The following is a 22649-nucleotide window of genomic DNA, read 5'->3' as shown; positions in this document are numbered from 1 at the left end:
ATGCTCGGAAAGAACAAGTGACTTTGGATCTATTGATCCCAAAACTCTCCACCAGAGGGTCTTCCTCATGTCATATCTGGGTCTGTTGTAGACTAACTATAAGACTTTTATCACCGAGCAGTTCCTGTGGTCCTAAGGCCTAAGACAGAGAGGTCAGAATTGCGGTGGCAAATCCCAGGGAGCCAAAGGCCACACTTGCAAATAGAGCATGGATGTTTGGCAAAGCAGTCACCTAATCTGAGTTTGGTCTACCTTGTGTAGAGAAGACAGCACCATGATCAGAGGATATTGTGTACTACATTGGAGGATGCTGCTCATCTGTAATTTTTCTAGATCTGATGAAGTGTCCACACGTGAAATACCAATGCTTATGTTCTCTCCACAGAACCTGCCAAAACTGCTGAGTGTTTCCAGCATTTTCTATTGATGGCAACCGGGCTAAGGGATGCAAAGGCAATTATGAAAATAAGGGGGTTCTATTAACAGAGGAAAAAAAAGAAAGATATTGTAGATCCATTTGGCTGTCCCCACTGCTTTCTTCATCTAACTATCCTATGAGTAAAGTAGTTAAGGCTGAACTGCTTGCTCATTTTCGCTCTTCTAAGATTCAGCCTGTGCACCTCACCCCAACCATGATTATAGAGTTTGATTACATCAGACATATTATTGGGGTTCAATTTTTCGACACCTCAATCATGAGTACTGACTGAAAGAAGCAAGGCCCACAGTGCAAGACAAGTACTGCAGTTGAAATGAGCAGATGAAATCAGGAAGTAGTAACCACAAGATAGATATGCAAGAGGAATGCTATTTAGCTCATCTTCATTCATCCATCCAGAAAAAAAAAACTACTGTCCTTCCATCACAGTGTACTGTGGTTTCTAAAAGGCTCCATAGTTTTTCCCTCCACTGCCCTTACTGGTGATCCATTCCTATGTACTGATGATTCTTGCTGTGAGAAACTCTCTGAAATGTAACCGAACTTGGGTTTTAAAAGTACCCACCTCTGCAATCATTCGGTTAGTATCTCCCAGGAAAAGTAGGTTGAGAGATTCTTCCTCATTGTTTGCTTGGTGAAGGGAGAGATTCCGAAGATGAATGTGCTGGTCGGTATCTTCCATGATGGTCACCTTGCTGATGGACGGAAATAAATAATAACAAAATAAAACACCAAGTACACTTTATACTAGAAATTGAGAGTTGCAACCCAACTCTTTGGATATTGATTATACTGCTCTGGAATAACTTTAAATCATTGTCATTTATGCTGCAGCAAATGATGAGGTGACCAGAAAATTGCACCTCAACAGTATGGAGGACAGCCTTTTAAAAAATCGGACTCTTATCACTGAACCTGCCTGCATTTTTAAGAGAACTGATCCAATTTTAAGGTTCACGTGAAAGCGAAATAGGTTTACATTTCTTTGTAATTCTTGAGTAGCTTATCAACAAATGGACTCAGGCCAAACATTAACCTTTATGGGTGCTGACGAGGCTGCTGTGTATTTTCTGCTTTTATGTCAGATTTCCAAATTCAAGGTTTGCTTTTCAATCTGTACAGGGCAGGGGGTTTTTTTACACTAGTTTTGTACTACTGCGTTAAATTGAAAAATGCAAAAATTTGTGCAAAGATTGAGAATTTTTATTTAAAAAACAGGTCTGTGATTGGTGGTCTGTGAAGAGAAAATCCGACTGACACCAACTTAAACACAACACACAATGATCTTCTTGGTCTATGTCACTGAAATGAGAACTGACAAAGGAGTCATATAATGGTGCTTTTTAAAAAAAATTAAAGTACTCTTGCATTGGGTAACTACTTACTATTTCTGATCATTTCTAAATTGAATAGGGAAATTCCAGGAACTGGGAGCCAGAGAACTCAGGGTGGGGCTCCAGGAAACAAATTGAACTATTCAATCTTTCTAAAAAAAAATTGTACAAAAAGGTTTACACGCTTTCTCGTTCTGTGTAGCTACAAGTATTACGAAATCAATATGGCATCAAATATAGACAGCCAAAAATAGCAAACATGACAGAAAATAAGTTTCACAATGCTTGCTGCTACATCAATATTTTACAGTTGTACTCATGACATTGCTAGGTGCCAGCGACAGAATTATTCCTGGTCAACAAACTGAATGCTTGCTAGAATGTGTGTAAAGTGGTGCAGCAGGGGTACTATCAAAAATAAGCAAGGTACTGGAGCTCATCTCTTCCCAACGGTTGCTCTGGTCCAGCAATTTGAGCACATAACATACGTTAACAATTCAGTGCAGTACTGAGGGAGTGCTGCATTGTCTGAGGTCCCACCTGCTGGACAAGATATTAAATCAAGGGTTCATCTACACATTCAGATCGATGTGAAAGATTCCACAACACTATCAGAAGAAGTACAAGCAGGTTCTCCTGGCCAATATTTATTCCTCCACCAATATCACTAAAAATATTTTGGCTTTTATCAGATTGTAGGACCTTGCCGTGTGCAAATTGACATTCGCATTCCCCTACTTTAAGACAGTGACTGCCTTCAAAAGTACTTAATTAGCTCTGAAACACTGGAATTCCAGAGGCGTGTTATATAAATGCATGTCGGTCCTTCTTTTTAACCTATAAAACCAAGTTGTCTTTCATCTTTTTTGTGGCTTCATCTACCTGCTTTCATAAAATTACAGTCAGTCATTTATGGCACAAAAAGTCCAGTCGGCCCATCAAGTCAATGCTGACTCTCCGCAAAGTAATCCAGTCAGTCCCACTCCCCCACTCGATCCCCATAGCCATGCAATTTCCTTTTGAAATCATCGATTGTCTCCACTTCCACCACCCTCTTGGGCAGCGAGTTCCATGTCATTACCACTCATTGCATAAAAACGTTCTTCCTCACATTCCTCTTGCATCTCTTGCCCAAAAACTTCAATCTGTGTCCCCTAGTCATTGTACCATCAGTTAATGAGAACAGTTTTTCCTTACCTAACTTACCTAAGCCTGTCATAATCATGTACACCTCTACCAAATCTCCCCTCAATCTCCTTTCCTCCAAGGTGAACAACCCTAGCTTTTCCAACCTAACCTTCTAACCTGCACAGTGGCGCAGTGGTTAGCACTGCAGCCTCACAGCTCCAGGGACCCGGGTTCGATTCCGGGTACTGCCTGTGTGGAGTTTGCAAGTTCTCCCTGTGTCTGCGTGGGTTTTCTCCGGGTGCTCCGGTTTCCTCCCACAAGCCAAAAGACTTGCAGGTTGATAGGTAAATTGGCCATTATAAATTGTCACTAGTATAGGTAGGTGGTAGGGAAATATAGGGACAGGTGGGGATGTTTGGTAGGAATATGGGATTAGTGTAGGATTAGTATAAATGGGTGGTTGATGTTCGGCACAGACTCGGTGGGCCGAAGGGCCTGTTTCAGTGCTGTATCTCTAATCTAATCTAAAATCCTCCATTATGGTAAATCTCCCCTGCACCCTCTCAAGGACTCTCACATCTTTCATAAAGTGTGGTCACCAGAACTAGACAGAATACTCTAGTTGGGGTCCAACCAGAGCTTTATAAAGGTTTCGCTTAACTTCCCTGCTTTTGTATTCAATTTATGAATCCCAAGATCCCATATGCTTTGCTAACCACTTTCTCAATATGTCCTGCCACTTTCAAACTTTAGGGAAGGAAATCTGCCGTCTTTACCTGGTCTGGCCTACATGTGACTCCAGACCCACAGCAATGTGGTTGACTCTTATATGCCCTCTGAAACGGCCCAGTTCAAGGGCAATTAGGGACGGGCAATAAATGCTGGCCTCTGCATCACCAACTCATTCTTTCACACTAAATCCTGTCACCAGGTTTCTTGGAGGCACCCAAGATCACGTCGTTGGCACCAGCTGGACCTCATCGTCACAAGGCGAGCCTCCTTAAACAGTGTTCAAGTCACACGCAGCTTCCACAGTGCGGACTGCGACACCGACCACTCCCTGGTGTGCAGCAAGGTTAGACTCAAACCAAAGAAGCTGCATCACTCCAAGCAGAAGGGCCACCTGCGCATCAACACGAGCAGAATTTCTTATCCACAGCTGTTACAAAAATGTCTAAATTCACTTGTAAAAGCCCTTCAAAACACTCCCACAGGGGATGCTGAGACCCAGTGGGCCCACATCAGAGACGCCATCTATGACTCAGCAATGACCACCTATGGCAAACGTGCGACAAGAAATGCAGACTGGTTTCAATCTCATTTTGAAGAGCTGGAACCTGTCATAGCCGCTAAGCGCATTGCACTGTTGAACTACAAGAAAGCCCCCAGCGAGTTAACATCCGTAGCACTTAAAGCAGCCAGAAGCACTGCACAAAGAACAGCCAGGCGCTGCGCAAACGACTACTGGCAACACCTATGCAGTCATATTCAGCTGGCCTCAGACATCGGAAACAACAGAGGAATGTATGATGGCATTAAGAGAGCTTTTGGGCCAACCATCAAGAAGATCACCCCCCTCAAATCTAAATCAGGGGACACAATCACTGACCAAGGCAAGCAAATGGACCGCTGGGTTGAGCAATACCTAGAACTATACTCCAGGGAGAATGTTGTCACTGAGACCGCCCTCAATGCAGCCCAGCCTCTACCAGTCATGGATGAGCTGGACGTACAGCCAACAAAATCGGAACTCAGTGATGCCATTGATTCTCTAGCCAGCAGAAAAGCCCCTGGGAAGGACGGCATTACCCCTGAAATAATCAAGAGTGCCAAGCCTGCTATACTGTCAGCACGACATGAACTGCTTTGCCTGTGCTGGGACGAGGGAGCAGTACCTCAGGACATGCACGATGCCAGTATCATCACCCTCTATAAAAACAAAGGTGACCGCGGTGACTGCAACAACTACCGTGGAATCTCCCTGCTCAGCATAGTGGGGAAAGTCGTTGCTCGAGTCGCTTAAAACAGGCTCCAGAAGCTGGCCGAGCGCGTATACCCTGAGGCACAGTGTGGCTTTCGTGCAGAGAGATCGACCATTGACATGCTGTTCTCCCTTCGTCAGATACAGGAGAAATGCCACAAACAACAGATGACCCTCTACATTGCTTTCATAGATCTCACCAAAGCCTTTGACCTCGTCAGCAAATGTGGTCTCTTCAGACTACTAGAAAAGATCGGATGTCCACCAAAGCTACCAAGTATCATCACCTCATTCCATGACAACATGAAAGGCACAATTCAGCATAGCAGCACCTCATCAGACCCCTTTCCTATCTTGAGAGGCGTGAAACAGGGCTGTGTTCTCGCACCTACACTGTTTGGGATTTTCTTCTCCCTGCTGCTCTCACATGCGTTCAAGTCTTCAGAAGAAGGAATTTTCCTCCACACAAGATCAGGGGGCAGGTTGTTCAACCTTGCCCGTCTAAGAGCGAAGACCAAAGTACGGAAAGTCCTCATCAGGGAACTCCTCTTTGCTGACGATGCTGCTTTAACATCTCACACTGAAGGGTGTCTGCAGAGTCTCATCGACAGGTTTGCGGCTGCCTGCAACGAATTTGGCCTAACCATCAACCTCAAGAAAATGAACATCATGGGACAGGACGTCAGAAATGCTCCATCCATCAATATCGGCGACCACGCTCTGGAAGTGGTTCAAGAGTTCACCTACCTAGGCTCAACTATCACCAGTAACCTGTCTCTCGATGCAGAAATCAACAAGCGCATGGGAAAGGTTTCTACTGCTATGTCCAGACTGGCCAAGAGAGTGTGGGAAAATGGTGCACTGACACGGAACACAAAAGTCCGAGTGTATCAAGCCTGTGTCCACAGTACCTTGCTCTATGGCAGTGAGACCTGGACAATGTATGTCAGCCAAGAGCGACGTCTCAATTCATTCCATCTTCGCAGCCTCCGGAGAATCCTTGGCATCGGGTGGCAGGACCGTATCTCCAACACAGATGTCCTCGAGGCGGCCAACATCCCCAGCTTATACACACTACTGAGTCAGCGGCGCTTGAGATGGCTTGGCCATGTGAGCCGCATGGAAGATGGCAGGATCCCCAAAGACACATTGTACAGCGAGCTCGCCACTGGTATCAGACCCACCGGCCGTCCATGTCTCCGCTTTAAAGACATCTGCAAACGCGACATGAAGTCCTGTGACATTGATCACAAGTCGTGGGAGTCAGTTGCCAGCGATCGCCAGAGCTGGCGGGCAGCCATAAAGGCAGGGCTAAAGTGTAGCAAATCGAAGACACTTCGCAGTTGGCAGGAAAAAAGACAGAAGTGCAAGGGGAGAGCCAACTGTGTAACAGCCCCGACAAACAATTTCTTCTGCAGCACCTGTGGAAGAGTCTGTCACTAATATTGGCCTTTATAGCCACTCCAGGCGCTGCTCCACAAACCACTGACCACCTCCAGGCGCTTACCCATTGACTCTCGAGACAAGGAGGCCAAAGAAGAGAAGTCAGCAACACCCACAACCCACAAATGAATAAAAAAAATCAATGCACATGCACCCCTGGGTCCCTCTGTTCTTGTACACGCTTCAGAACTACACCATTAAGTCTATATTTCCTCACCCGATCCCTTCTGCCAAAATGCATCACCTCACATATGTATGTACTAAATTCCATCTGCCACTTGTCTGCCATTCTGCTAGCCTATCTATGTCCTGTTGCAGGCAGTTCATGTCATCCTCACTGTTTGCCACTCCAAATTTGGTATCATCAGCACATTTTGAACTTCTACTCTGTATTCCAAGATCCAAGTCATTTATATATAGCAAAAAAAGACGTGGTCGTAGCACTGAACCTTGGGAAACACCATTGTCTACCATCCTCCAAGCTGAAAAACAACCATTTACCATGACTTTGGTTTTCTATCCTTAAGCCAATTTTTTTATCCAACTGGACACCGCCCTTCTTATTCCATCGGCATCAAATTTGTTAACCAGCCTTTTATGTGGTTCTTTGCCAAACACTTTCTTAAAATCCATATAGACAACATCCACTGCATTCCCTTCATCAACCTTCTCTGTTACTTCATCAAATATTCAATTAGTCAAGCATGATCTGCCTTTTACAAATCCATGCTGGCTATCCTTAATCAACTAGTCCTCTCCAAGTGTTTGTTGATTTTTTTCCCCGATTATCATTTCTGAAACCTTACCCACAACTGATGTTAAACTAATTGGCCTGTAGTTAATAGGACTGTCCTTACACCTTTTCTTGAATAAGGGCGTCACATTTGCCACTCTCCAATCCTCTAGCACCTCCCCATATCTAGGGAAGATTGGAAGATTTGTCAAGAAATTCTATTTTTTGTGTTCGTTAAGCTGCAAGCCTTATTTTTAGTATAATAATCTTGGAATACTGACAAAACAAAAAAATTGTATTGATTTACACCTCTTCTTGGCAAGCGTCTCCTCAATGCGTTTCTTAGCATGCTGACTCTGAAAATTGGAGAGTTCACGCCTCCAAGACTTGAAAACAGAATCTATGCTGACACTTCAGTGCCATTCTACTGCCTTTTGTTGGTGCTGTCTTTCCACTGAGGCACTATCAGCCACTTCTGGTGATTCAGATGGATGTAAATGATCCCAGGCGACTCTTTGAAGAAGAGCAGAGTGATTTCCTCATGTTTTGGACAGCATTACTTCCTCAGCCACCACCACCAAAGACAGAACAATTGGTTAATCATCTCATTTGCAGATTGTGGGCGCTTGCTATGCGCAAATTGGCTGCAGTGTTATCTACTTAAGTGACTATGTTTCTAAGTGAAGTGATGGATATGAAGTACTTTAGGACATCCTGCAAGATGTAATAAGATACTATGTAAATGCAGGATTTTTTATTTTCTCTTGCTAGTTACTTTACTGGTAGCTGTTTACTGAATCTCTCTACTTCTTGATTGATAGTTCTTGCATCTGTCTGCTCTTTGTTCGCTAAGAAAAAGTCCTACCTGTTCACTTACAATTTGCTGCTCTTTTCTATGATTTTTATGCCAATCAGATGCAGGTGTGATATGCACTTTGCACACGTAATCCTTTCAAGCATGACATTCTCTAAGTGTGACAGATGCGTGCATGCAAGACCCAAGATTTTTAAGTATATATAGATTCTCCACAATTTGCAACAGAATATGACATTGTTTACATCATAGAAGAGGCAGCACCATGATAACATCCATGACCGACAGACAGCTTTAACAGATGGTATGCATCTTTCTTTACAAATATTGACACTTCGAAATGATAACAGAATGAAGCACAGCCATGCTATTCCATAGTAATTCAACTAGTCTATCATGACTTTTGATTTTCACACTCTAAATACTTGCAATTTGCAGCTTTCATAGAGCTGAAGATTTCTGCTCACAGGTCAAGAAGGCAGCATTTTAAGGGCACAGTAACTACCGCTGCAACATACTGGGTCACACAGTGTAGCAGGCCATAGATTCACAACGGTTATTCCAAACCAGATTAGCTCCTGATCTTACCATCAGAAGTAGTTGTTAAGAAAATGGGTTTCCATTAAGGAAATATGAAATCACCACAGGCTGCCTCCAGACACAGTTAGGGGGCACTGAATACAAAATCAAGATGCTTTACTGGAGTGTTAGAAAGCAAATTTAGACACCAAGCCACATAAGGTGACATTAGGGCAGATGGCCAAAAGCTTGGTCAGAGGTAGTTTTAGGGAGTGTCTTGAAGGACGAAAGAGAAGTAGGAAGTCAGCAGATTTAGGGAGGGAAATTCACAGTTGGAGAACTGTGTGCAATTTTCGCACACTTGGAAAACTAGGGCAGTATTCATTAGAGCAGGAAAAGTTAAGGAAGATCGAACAAAAGTGCTCAAATTTATGAAAACGGGAAATCTGTAAGCTGATTGGTTGGTTAAGTAACAGCTGTTAGTGCCTGTAAATAACTTTAAAAAATCAGGAAGTTCTTTTTTTTTTAAACTCAAAACCTACCTGATAAGTGGTAAGGTTAGTTCTACTTCTTAGAATTCTTTGAGGAAGTGACAAAGTTGATTGATGAGGGAAGGGCTGTAGATGTCGTATACATGGACTTCAGTAAGGTGTTTGATAAGGTTCCCCATTGCTATTACACAATTTCTTCCAGGGTTCTTACTATTAGAGTATTTTATAATTTTATATGCTTAATACTTTTAATGTGCTGTAATCTTGTAGACTGCTGAAAACACAGATGCTGTGCAATTTATAATCCATGTGTGATCTTGCCAGTTGATGATCTTCCTTGAACAGAGGCCCAACCAGTCCCCATCCACCACCACCATCTTCCGCTTGGCTGAACTTGTTCTCACATTGAACAACTTCTCCTTGAACTCCATTCACTTCCTTCAAGTAAAAGGGGTTGCTATGGGTACCCACACGGGTCCTAGATATGCCTGCCTTTTTGCGGGATATGTCCAACATTCCTTGTTCCAGTCCTACTCAGGCTGCCTCCCCCAAAATTGATGACTGTATTGGTGCCGTTTCCTGCTCCCGCCCCGAACTGGAAAATTTTTATCAACTTTGCTTCCAATTTGCACCCTTCTCTCACCTTTACATGGTCCATCTCCAACACTTCCCTTCCCTTCCTCAACTTCTCTGTCTCCATCTCTGGCGACAGGCTGTCTACTAATATTCATTATTAGCCCACCGACTCCCACAGCTACATTGTCTACACTTCTTCACACCCTGTAAGGACTCCATTCCATCCTCCCAGTTTCTCCACCTCCGACGCATATGCTCTGATGTTGCAACCTTCCAAGACAGCGCTTCTGATATGTCTTCCTTTTTCCTCAACCGAGGATTTCCCCCCACTGTGGTTGACAGGGCCCTCAACCGTGTCCGGCCCATTTCCCACACCTCTACCCTCACTCCTTCCCCTCCCTCCCAGAGCCGCAACAGAGTTCCCCCTGTCCTCACTTTCCACTCCACCAACCTGCATATCCAAAGGATCATCCTCCGCCATTTCTGCCACCTCCAGCGTGACGCCACTACCAAACACATCTCCCCCTCCCCTCCCCTGTCAGCATTCCGAAGGGATCGTGCCCTCCGCGGCACCCCGGTCCACTCCTCCATTACCCCCAACACCTTATCCCCTTCCCACGGCACCTTTGCATGCAATCACAGGAGGTGTAATACCTGCACTCTTACCTCCTTTCTCCTCACTGTTCAAGGCCACAAACATTCCTTTCAGGTGAGGCAGCGATTTACTTGTAGTTCTTTCAATTTAGTATACTGTATTCACTGCTCACAATGTGGTCTCCTCTACATTGGGAAGACCAAACACAGATTGGGTTCTGAAGAAGGGTCACTGACCTGAAACGTTAACTCTGCTTCTCTCTTCACAGATGCTGCCAAACTTGCTGAGTATTTCCAGCATTTCTTGTTTTTATTACAGATTGGGTGACCACTTTGCGGAATACCTCCGCTCAGTCCGAAAGCATGACTCCAAACTTCCGGTAGCTTACCATTTCAACACACCCCCCTGCTCTCATGCCCACATATCTGTCCTGGGCTTGCTGCAGTGTTCCAGTGAACATCAACGCAAGCTCAAGGAACAGCATCTCATTTTCTCATTTACTAATTAGGCACTCTACAGCCTGCCAGACTGAACATTAAGTTCAATCATTTCAGAGCATGACGGGCCCCCCTTTTTATTTTACATTTTTTAAAAAAAAATCTTTTTATTTTATTTTAGTTTGCTTCATTATTCATTTTCCTTACCACGTGCCTGCCATGGATGTTCATTTTTCTGCCCATTAACACCCTCTCTGCACTAATGTTTTGTCTTTCAACACATCATTAATATACCGTTTGCATTTGCTCCATGATCTTCTGCTCAGTTATTCTCTGTGACCCTGTCCTATCAACAGCTTCACTTTTGTTATTTCTTGTCCCACCCCCACTTTATTTGCTTAGAACCTATTACATTTCTCATCTTTGCCGGTTCTGAAAAAGGGTCACTGACCTGAAATGTTAACTCTGCTCCTCTCTCCACAGATGCTGCCCGACCTGCTGAGTATTTCCAGCATTTCTTGTTTTTATTTCAGGTTTCCAGCATCTGCAGTATTTTGCTTTTATATTATTGCCAGTTGATCAGTTCATTTGCTTTCAGTTCATTTGCTTTCAGTCTCAAATCACTGAGTAGGGGTTCATTTAAATAGAGTCAACTGTGTACCACATAGGAAAATAGATTACTCAGCACCAACTTCTAAATTGATAAGTGCTGTGAACAGAGTATCTCTAAAGACCACTAACTGGAAGTTCATATTCACTAATACCTTCCAAATTAGCTGAAACCATTTCACTGCAAATTAATCCAAGTGGAACCTTCATTACAGTTTCTTCTAACTAAGTTCTTTACACTTAAGAAATAGACCACAATTTATCCTGAACAACTTTTGTTTTCATTTTTCTCCTTTCTGGTATGTATTAGTACAAACACTCCAAAACATTACAGCTTAAAAAAAAAAATCTCCTGTGGCATTGCACATGCGTAGTTTGGAGTGTGGAGGATGACAGTGATGTAGCTGCATTTTAACCTGGTCTGTTTCTGTAAAGAGACTATCAAGTTCTCCCCTATAGGGGAGTGGGCTAATTAGGTAAATCTTGGGATAATACTCAAAAGGCGTTTCTGTAGATTGGCAGCTACTTGGAACTCCTTGGCTCTTGCCTTTGAGCAGAGGCCTGGTGATTGTCAATATCTTCGTTGCAGGAAAATCTGGCCAACGTGTACCATAGATCTCACCATTAACAACTTACTCCAAAATTTGCTGGAAAAGTGTTTGGAATAGGCCACAGTGAGCACAGTGGCAAATCGGAAGCATGCACATAAAGCAATCAGATGAATATCCCTCACAGTGCACAAAATATAATTAATCAGATCTACAACATTCACACACTGGTTAACAAAAGTTAATTAATGACTCAGTGTACGGTTTACGGGACAGTAATCAATTAATCCCCATGAACTGCTCTAAAGCTGACATAGGTAACTGCCCAAAATACCTGCAGTTCATCTGTAGAACAAAAATGGGAAATATTTAAACTGGTGCTCAAGAATGCAGGAAAAATATATTCCACCTAAAGGAAAGAGCAAACTCAACAACAATGAGACTCCATGGATGAATAAAGCCATTAGGGAACAATTGAGGGTTAGGAAAGAGGCATAAATAGATAGCACAGGAGTGCATTATGACAGAATATTAAGAGATTAGGAAATAAGTCAAAAAACCAATTAGCAAGGCAAAGAGAAACTATGAAATTAAATTATCAAGGAACATAAAACAAAATAGTAAAATAGTTTACAGGCATATCAATAAAATAAAGGATGAGATGGGAATAGGACATTTAAGGGATAGCCAGAATAATAGCACAGGTAATCTTGCTTGACCAACTTTATTGAATTTTTTCAGGAAGAAACAGAGGGAGTAGACAATGGTAATGCAGTAGATATAATTCATCTGGATTTTCAAAAGGCCTTCGAGTAGGTGTCCCATAATAGACTAATGAGAAAAGTTGGAGAATGCTAAGTCAAGGGACAAGCTGCAGAATGGATTGTTAGCTAACTTCAAGACAAAAAGCAAAGAGTGGGAGTAAAGAATAGTTATTCAGAGTGGCAGAAGGGAGGAAGTGATGTTCCACATGAATCAGTGCTGGGACCACTGCTGTTCACAATTTGCATTAACAATTTAGACTTTGGAATCAAAAACACAATTTTTAAATTTGCGGATGATACCAAGTTGAGGGGGACAGTTAATATCGAGAAGGACGGCAACAAATTACAGGACGACATTAATAAACTAGCAGAATGGGCAAATAACTGGCAAATGAAGTTCAACATATAAGGTAGTACATTTTGCTAAGATGAATAGGGAGGTCACATTACTTGGAAGGTGCGAGTCTAGGTGGGGTAGATGAACAAAGGGATCTTGGAGTACAAATACACCAGTCAATGAGAAAAGTTGTGCCACAGGCTAGGAAGGCCATAAAAAAGCAAACCAAGTACTAGGCTTTATTTCTAGAGGGATAGAATTGAAAAGTAGGGAAGTTATGCTAAATCTGTATTGAACCTTGGTTAGACCACAGAGGAAGGGCAGTGGATGTTATCTATATGGACTTCAGTAAAGTCTTTGACAAGGTCCCTCATGGCAGACTGGTACAAAAGGTGAAGTCACACGGGATCAGAGGTGAGCTGGCAAGATGGATACAGAACTGGCTCAGTCATAGAAGACAGAGGGTAGCAGTGGAAGGGTGCTTTTCTGAATGGAGGGATGTGACTAGTGGTGTTCCGCAGGGATCAGTGCTGGGACCTTTTCTGTTTGTAGTATATATAAATGATTTGGAGAAAAATGTAGCTGGTCTGATTAGTACCCAGTTTGACCTTTCCTTCATTTTCTCGATATACATCTTTCTTTCTCTCACACACATACATCTCTCTTTCTGAAGCAAAAATTAGTCTTATACAATAGTAATCAAGTCAAACTCACCTCAAAAGTAGTTCATAGTTCATACAGTATTTATTTTGAAGGCAATTGGAATGAAACAAAGTCATAATTATGGCTATAGTCTCGAGCTTTGTGTTATACTACAAAGATTAGCTTCTTAAAATTGTAATGATGTATGCTGAAGGATTTCTCTACAGTGCAACTGCTCAGACAGTTGTGACGCCTCTTCAGCTGACTGTGACTGCTGTGGCAAAAATGTTCACTCAAAACCTAGGATTCGGATAAAAACAGCCCTCAGAATGAAAAGTATTCTTGAGACATTTTTAAACACATTCTATTTTACATGCTAATCTTTTATGTGGGACTTTGTTGAAAAATTCTATTTTGTAGGTAATTTTGAACATTCTCCTGTGAATATACATATAACAATTTAAAAAATTATGTTGCAATCATTATTTCTAGTTGTAGGATTGTCATTCAATGAGAGTTAGGATGGTGGTTGGTAGAATTTTCAAAAAGAACGATTTGATTGTCTCATTTTCTCCTTTATTTTGTTGGTTGCTTTTGCTGATGGCCATTTTTGATTTGTAGTTGTTTTTTGTTACTTGATGATTGGTGTATTCATTCCTGCTTGTTGTTTGCTGGTTTGTACATATGTTACCTCTTCAGCTCTGATTTGTTGCTGTAATTATGATCATGAAATTTGAGCCCATCACAAAATGTAATGTTTGAAATATAGGCCAGAATTTGACGGCGAGGCGGTGGCCCCACCTACTGGCTAGAAAGCTGGGGACGTGCCTGCCTCCTCCAGGCCTGCAAGCTATGCTGCAATTTTGCGTGGCTCAGGCCCTTAATTGGCTTCAATCGGGGCTTCCGCCCCTCTAAGGCAGAGAAGTCTCGCCTCCAAGAGCTGCTGGCCCTTGCTTATCAAGAATCTATCTACCTCTGCCTCAAAAATATTCAAAGACACTGCTTCCACCACCTTTTGAGGAAGAGGAAGAGAATTCCAAAGACTCACGAGCCTCTGAGAAAAAGTTTTTCATCACTCTCTTGAACGGGCGACCCTTTATTTTTTAACACTGACCCCTAGTCCCACCGGCAGGACAGACCCAGCAGAGGTGGCGGCACATTGGTCTACAGTAGGGAGGGCGTTGCCCTGGGAGTCCTCAACATCGACTCTGGACCCCATGAAGTCTCATGGCATCAGGTCAAACATGGGCAAGGAAACCTCCTGCTGATTACCACCTACCGCCCTCCCTCAAGATGCATCAGTACTCCTCCATGTTGAGCAGGACTTGAAGGAAGCACTGAGGGTGGCAAGGGCACAGAGTGTACTCTGGGTGGGGGACTTCAATGTCCATCACCAAGAGTGGCTCGGTAGCACCATTACTGACCAAGCTGGCCGAGTCCGAAAGGACATATCTGCTAGACTGGGTATGCAGCAGGAGGTGAGGGAACCAACAAGAGGGGAAAACATACTTGACCTCATCCTCACCAATCTGCCTGCTGCAGATGCATCTGTCCATGACAGTATTGGTAGGAGTGACGGCCGCACAGTCCTTGTGGAGACAAAGTCCCACCTTCACAATGATGATACTCTCCTTCGTTTTGTGTGGCACTACCACCGTGCTAAATGGGATAGATTTTGAACAGACCTAGCAATGCAAAACTGGGCTTCCATGAGGCGCTGTGGGCCATCAGCAGCAGCAGAATTGTACTCAACCACAATCTGTAATCTCATGGCCCGGCATATCCCCCACTCTACCAATACCATCAAGCCAGGAGACCAACCCAGGTTCAAAGAAGAGTGCAGGACAGCATGCCAGGAGCAGCACCAGGCATACCTCAAAATGAGGTGTCAACCTGGTGAAGCTACAACACAGGACTATCTGCATGCCAAACTGCGTAAGCAGCATGCAATAGACAGAGCTAAGTGATCCCATAACCAATGGATCAGATCTAAGCTCTACAGTCCTGCCACATCCAGTCGTGAATGGTGGTGGACAATTAAACAACTAACTGGAGGAGCTGGCTCCACAAATATCCCCATCCTCAATGATGGAGGAGCCCAGCACATCAGTGCAAAAGATAAGGCTGAAGCATTTGCAACAATCTTCAGCCAGCAGTGCCGAGTTGATGATCCATCTCGGCCTCCTCCTGAAGTCCCCAGCATCACAGATGCCAGACTTCAGCCAATTCGATTCACTCCACGTGATATCAAGAAACGACTGAAGGCACTAGATACTGAAAAGGCTATGAGCCCTGACAATATTCCTGCAATAGTACTGAAGACCTGTGCAGAACTAGCCGTGCCCCTAGCCAAGCTGTTCCAGTACAGCTACAACACTGGCATCTACCCTGAAATGTGGAAAATTGCCCAGGTATGTCCTGTACACAAAATGCAGGACAAGTCCAACCCGGCCAATTACCACCCCATCAGTCTACTCTCAATCATCAGTAAAGTGATGGAAGGTGTCATCAACAGTGCCATCAGGCGGCACTTGCTTAGCAATAACTTGCTCAGTGACGCTCAGTTTGGGTTCAGCCAAGGCCTCTCAGCTCCTGAGCTCATTACAGCCTTGGTTCAAACATGGACAAAAGAGCTGAACTCAAGAGGTGAGGTGAGAGTGACTGCCCTTGACATCAAGGCAGCATTTGACCGAGTATGGCATTCAGGAGCCCGAGCAAAACTGAGGTCAATGGGAATCAGGGGGAAAAACCCTTGTTGGAGTCATACCGAGCGCAAAGGAAGATGGTTGTGGTTGTTGGAAGTCAGTCATCTGAGCTCCAAGACATCATTGCAGGAGTTCCTCAGGGTAGTGCCCTAGGCCCAACCATCTTCAGCTGCTTCATCAATGACCTTACTTCAATCATAAGGTCAGAAGTGGGGATGTTCGCTGATGATTGCACAATGTTCAGCACCATTCGCAACTATCATATACTGGAGCAGTCCATGTAGAAATGCAGCAAGACTTGGACAATATCCAGGCTTGGGCTGATAAGTGGCAAGTGACATTTGCACCACACAAGTGCCAGGCAATGACCATCTCCAACAAGAGAGAATCTAACCATCTCCCCTTGACATTCAATGGCATTGCCATCGCTGAATCCCCCACTATCAACATCCTAGGGGCCACCATTGGCCAGAAACTGAACTGGAGTAGCCATATAAATACTGTGGCTACAAGAGCAGGTCAGAGGCTAGGAATCCTGCGGCAAGTAACTCGCCTCCTGACTCCCTAAAACCTGTCCACCATCTAGAAGGCACAAGTCAGGAGTGTGATTGAATACTCTCCACTTCTCTGGATGGGTGCAGCTCCAACAACACTCAAGAAGCTCGACACCATCCAGGATAAAGCAGCCCGCTTAATTGGAACCCCATCTACAAACATTCACTCCCTCCACCAGCAACGCACAGTGGCAGCAGTGTGTACCATCTACAAGATGCACTGCAGCAATGCACCAAGGCTCCTTAGACAGCTCCTTCCAATCCCGCGACCTCTACCAACTAGAAGGACAAGGGCAGCAAACGCACCACCACCACCTGCAAGTTCCCCTCCAAGTCACACACCATCCTGACTTGGAACTATATCGCCATTCCTTCACTGTCGCTGGGTCAAAATCCTAGAACTCCCTTCCTACAGCACTGTGGGTGTACCTGCCCCACATGGACTGCAGCGGTTCAAGAAGGCAGCTCACCACCACCTTCTCAAGGACAATTAGGGATAGGCTATAAATGCTGCCCTGGCCAGCGACGCCCAAATCCCATGAATGAATTTTAAAAAAAGTTTGAGATTCTCCCATGAGAGGCAACAACCTTTCCACATCCACCCTGTCAAAACCCCTCAGGATCTTATATGTTTCAATCAAGTCCCTCTTACTCTACTAAACTTCAGCGGATACAAGCCTAGCCTATCCAACCTTTCCTCAGAAGACATGCCACCCATTCCAGGTATTAGTCTAGTAATTCTCTGAACTGCTTCCAATGCATTTACTTCCTTCTTTAAATAAAGAGACCAGTACCGTACACAGTACACCAGATGTGGGCCGGAATTTTACGCCACCCCAGCAGATCGGATGGTGGTGTGGGGGCGGCGTAAAATTGAGCGGCAGGCTCCGGGAGGCCTACCTGCCCCGATTCCACCTCCAAATGAGTTTACGGAGGTCCAGCGGGAGGGGGGGGAAACAGCCCACCCGCCCGAGGCCAATCCAGACCCTCAAGTGGCCACTTAAGGGCCCTCGCCTGCCTCCACGGGTATTTTACCCGTGGCAAGCCATGTGCCGGGGACGTGAAAGGCCGGCCAGTGATAGCTGCCGGCCTTTCCGCGCCCCGGGGGTGGCATGGCAGATGGGCACAGGGTGCCCGATTGAAGGCCGCCCTGCCTCTCAACCCACCCCCAGGATCCAAGACGCCACCCCCCGCCCCCACAAACGACCACTCTAGACTCACCAGGGCACGACCGATCCCCCTGGTGAGGCATGCCCCTACTTACCCACTCTCTCGGCTCCATCAGGTCGGCTGGGCTGCAATCCCAGCAGTGGCCACCTCTCCCGGTGGTGCTGCTGAGCCTAAGAACTGCCGGCCCGATGATTGGCCAGCAGCTTGCTGAGGCGGGACCTCCTCCCTCAAGTGGGTGGAAGTCCCGCCTCGGGCCAATTAAAGCCCGGGAACCCATAAAATACAGGACGGATCCCCAGGCTGGGCGGAAGCGGGGTCGCCACCGACATTTACGTCAGAGTCCGCCTCCCATCCGCCCACTGTAAAATTGCAGCCGTGGTCTCACCAATACTTTGTATAGCTGAAGCATAACCTCCCTACTTTTGTAATCAACTCCCCTCGCAATAAACAATAACATTCTTTCAGATTTTCTAATTACTGTTGAACCTGCATACTAACCCTAACCTTTTGTGATTCATGCACTAGGATACCCAGATCCCTCTGCAATCTCTCACCATTTAGATAATATGCTTCTTTTTTATTCTTCCTGCCAAAATGGACAATTTCACATTTTCCCACATTATACTCCATTTGCCAGATCTTCCTAGAACAGTTCTTTCCAGGCGATGTTGAAGATCAGTTTGGATAGGTTTTCCAAGAAATGCAGCCACAGAGATTTCAGACAGGCCCCACGGTAGAAATGCGGCAACAAGGCTTCAGTTCCCACACGTTCGACACACAGGGTCTCTTGAAATGCAGTTGGAACAAGGAAACTGGCACACTGGAAATACAGGATTTCTTTTTGAGAGAGAGAGATGAGCTGTCTTCTTCTGGCAGGCAAAAACCAACTGTCTGTTGTTGCAATTTGAAGTGAATCTGAAAACATTTCAGAAGTCAAGCCTCCTGACATCTATAAATCGTGGCTTGTCAATTCTTTGCAAACATCTCCCCAAGTCAAAAACAACCCCTGAAGAGTGATTATCCACAGACAGGTGCCTTCCAGCAAGACTTGTTTACAAGTCAAATCCAAAAGTCTTCTGGTGACTTCTTTCAAAAAACACAAAGTTCACCATCTCTTCAAGATTCCAGATGAATCAATGTCCATAATTTCTTAAAGCATATTTTACAAAAGAAATCAAAGCAATCTCTTAACAGTATCCTCTATGGTGAAGACCAATACAAAATACCTGTTCAGTTCATCTGCCATCTCCTTAATTTCAATCAATACTACAGACTCACTTTTTATAGGACCAATGTTCACTTTGTTAACTCTGTTCTTTTTAAAATATCTCTTTTTCTTTCTTTTTTCTTTCTTTTGGGCCTCCTTATCTCGAGAGACAATGGATACGCGCCTGGAGGTGGTCAGTGGTTTGTGAAGCAGCGCCTGGAGTGGCTATAAAGGCCAATTCTGGAGTGACAGGCTCTTCCACAGGTGCTGCAGAGAAATTTGTTTGTTGGGGCTGTTGCACAGTTGGCTCTCCCCTTGCGCCTCTGTCTTTTTCCTGCCAACTACTAAGTCTCTTCGACTCGCCACAATTTAGCCCTGTCTTTATGGCTGCCCGCCAGCTCTGGCGAATGCTGGCAACTGACTCCCACGACTTGTGATCAATGTCACACGATTTCATGTCGCGTTTGCAGACGTCTTTATAACGGAGACATGGACGGCCGGTGGGTCTGATACCAGTGGCGAGCTCGCTGTACAATGTGTCTTTGGGGATCCTGCCATCTTCCATGCGGCTCACATGGCCAAGCCATCTCAAGCGCCGCTGACTCAGTAGTGTGTATAAGCTGGGGGTGTTGGCCGCTTCAAGGACTTCTGTGTTGGAGATATAGTCCTGCCACCTGATGCCAAGTATTCTCCGAAGGCAGCGAAGATGGAATGAATTGAGACGTCGCTCTTGGCTGGCATACGTTGTCCAGGCCTCGCTGCCATAGAGCAAGGTACTGAGGACACAGGCCTGATACACTCGGACTTTTGTGTTCCGTGTCAGTGCGCCATTTTCCCACACTCTCTTGGCCAGTCTGGACATAGCAGTGGAAGCCTTACCCATGCGCTTGTTGATTTCTGCATCTAGAGACAGGTTACTGGTGATAGTTGAGCCTAGGTAGGTGAACTCTTGAACCACTTCCAGAGCGTGGTCGCCAATATTGATGGATGGAGCATTTCTGACATCCTGCTCCATGATGTTCGTTTTCTTGAGGCTGATGGTTAGGCCAAATTCTATAGAAACTCTTACCATCTGTTTTTATATTTCTAGCTTGCTTTCTCTCATACTCTAATTTTTCCCTCCTTATTAAACTTTTAGTCATTCTTTGCTGTTTTTTAAATTATGTCTCATCTTCTAACCTGGCTCAATTATATGCCTTTTTTTGAAGGCTGGAGAATTGCTAATGTTGTCCCCTTGTTTAAGAAGGGTAGCAGGGATAATCCAGGTAATTATAGACCAGTGAGCCTGACGTCAGTGGTAGGGAAGCTGCTGGAGAAGTTACTGAGGGATAGGATCTCTTCCCATTTGGAAGAAAATGGGCTTATCAGTGATAGGCAACATGGTTTTGTGCAGGGAAGGTCATGTCTTACCAACTTAATAGAATTCTTTGAGGAAGTGACAAAGTTGATTGATGAGGGAAGGGCTGTCGATGTCATATACATGGACTTCAGTAAGGTGTTTGATAAAGTTCCCCATGGTAGGCTGATGGAGAAAGTGAAGGCGCATGGGGTCCAAGGTGTACTAGCTAGATGGATAAAGAACTGGCTGGGCAACAGGAGACAGAGAGTAGCAGTGGAAGGGAGTTTCTGAAAATGGAGACGTGTGACCAGTGGTGTTCCACAGGGATCCGTGCTGGGACCACTGTTGTTTGTGATATACATAAATGATTTGGAGGAAAGTATAGGTGGTCTGATTAGCAAATTTGCAGACGGCACTAAGATTGGTGGAGTAGCAGATAGTGAAGGGGACTGTCAGAGAATACAGCAGAATATAGATAGACTGGAGAGTTGGGCACAGAAATGGCAGATGGTGTTCAATCAGGCCAAATGCGAGGTGATGCATTTTGGAAGATCCAATTCAAGAGTGAACTATACAGTAAATGGAAAAGTCCTGGGGAAAATTGATGAGCAGAGAGATTTGGGTGTTCAGGTCCATTGTTCCCTGATGGTGGCAACGCAGGTCAATAGAGTGGTCAAGAAGGCATACGGCATGCTTTCCTTCATCCGACGGGGTATTGAGTACAAGAGTTGGCAGGTCATGTTACAGTTGTATAGGACTTTGGTTCGGCCACATTTGGAATACTGCGTGCAGTTCTGGTCACCACATTACCAAAAGGATGTGGATGCTTAGGAGAGGGTGCAGAGGAGGTTCACCAGGATGTTGCCTGGTATGGAGGGCGCTAGCTATGAAGAGAGGTTGAGTAGATTAGGATTATTTTCATTAGAAAGACGGAGGTTGAGGGGGGACCTGATTGAGGTGTACAAAATCATGAGAGGTATAGACAGGGTGGATAGCAAGAAGCTTTTTCCCAGAGTGGGGGATTCAATTACTAGGGGTCACGAGTTCAAAGTGAGAGGGGAAAAGTTTAGGGGGGATATGCGTGGAAAGTTCTTTACGCAGAGAGTGGTGGGTGCCTGGAACGCGTTGCCAGCGGAGGTGGTAGACGCGGGCACGATAGCGTCTTTTAAGATGTATCTAGACAGATACATGAATGGGCAGGAAGCAAAGAGATACAGACCCTTAGAAAATAGGCGACATGTTTAGATAGAGGATCTGGATCGGCGCAGGCTTGGAGGGCCAAAGGGCCTGTTCCTGTGCTGTAATTTTCTTTGTTCTTTGAAGTTTGATACCATCTTTAACTTTTTTAGTTAACCGTGGATTGTGGGTCCTCCCCTTGGAATTTGTCTTTCTTGTTGAAACGTATCTATTCTGTGCATTCTGAAATATCCCCTTAAATGTCTGCCACTCCATCTATATTGACCTATCCCTTAATCTAATTTTCCAGTTCACTTTAGCTAGCTCTGCTTTCATACCCGCATAATTGCCTTTATTGAAATTTAAAATATTTGTCTTAGACCCACTCTTCTCTCCCTCAAACTGAATGTAAAATTCAATCATATTAAGATCGCTGCTGTCTAGGGGCACCTTCACTATGAAGTTATCAATTAATCTTATCTCGTTGCACAATACCAGGTCTAGTATAGCCTGCTCACTGGTTGGCTCCAGAACGTGCTGCTCAGAGAAACTATCCCAATAACCATTCTATGAACTCCTCACTAGACTACCTTTGCCCATCTGGGCTTGAATTGTATGAGCGAGCTGCAAATCGCAGCGGTGTGCTTTGAAGTCGGCGGTCCGCCCACACGGATCGGCCGTCGCTGAGCCCCCACTAGATTACGCACAGGGGCGGGACAGCCGACCCCAATAACGTAGAGGGGGCAGCCACTCCATCCCCTGAAACGGCATCCGGCGCAACTTTTATAGGCCTTCAAGCCCTGAAAGATCATTTGAATGTTTAAAGGGAGCATTACCTTTAATTTAAATTAAAACAATAAAGTTCACATCAAAGACCCTCTTCCACTCCCACAATCATCAAACAATACATTTATTTCCCTCTCCCGAAAAGGCAGTCACCTGGAACACACAAACAAACTCTGAATGATCCAGAGAGCCAATCGGATATAAATTCTTTTTGGGCACAGTGCATTAGGTGATTGCACTCTACCTACTTTACCTTTGTCTTGATTTCCAATCTGGCTACCAATTTGCTTTGCTTGCTTTGTGCTACAATCCAAGCCAAATT

At 44.7% G+C, this 22649-nt stretch overlaps 1 protein-coding gene across 6 annotated transcripts in view; it reads right to left on the bottom strand.

Moving 5' to 3' along the window:
• Nucleotides 1-22649, bottom strand: part of kif6 (kinesin family member 6) — a 775022-nt gene that overhangs the window by 677192 nt on the left and 75181 nt on the right. For all 6 annotated transcript variants that reach the window (XR_010973257.1, XM_068027794.1, XM_068027795.1 and 3 more), the window contains exon 6: nt 1005-1134. Coding sequence is in view for 5 of the 6 variants with exons in the window: in XM_068027794.1 (XP_067883895.1) it covers nt 1005-1134 (130 nt within the window). In the remaining variant the exon portion in view is untranslated. The remainder of the gene's footprint in view (nt 1-1004; nt 1135-22649) is intronic.

The sequence above is a fragment of the Heterodontus francisci genome, chromosome 3, assembly GCF_036365525.1.
Source record: "Heterodontus francisci isolate sHetFra1 chromosome 3, sHetFra1.hap1, whole genome shotgun sequence".
Taxonomy (NCBI): domain Eukaryota; kingdom Metazoa; phylum Chordata; class Chondrichthyes; order Heterodontiformes; family Heterodontidae; genus Heterodontus; species Heterodontus francisci.
This window is presented reverse-complemented; position numbering and strand designations above follow the sequence as displayed.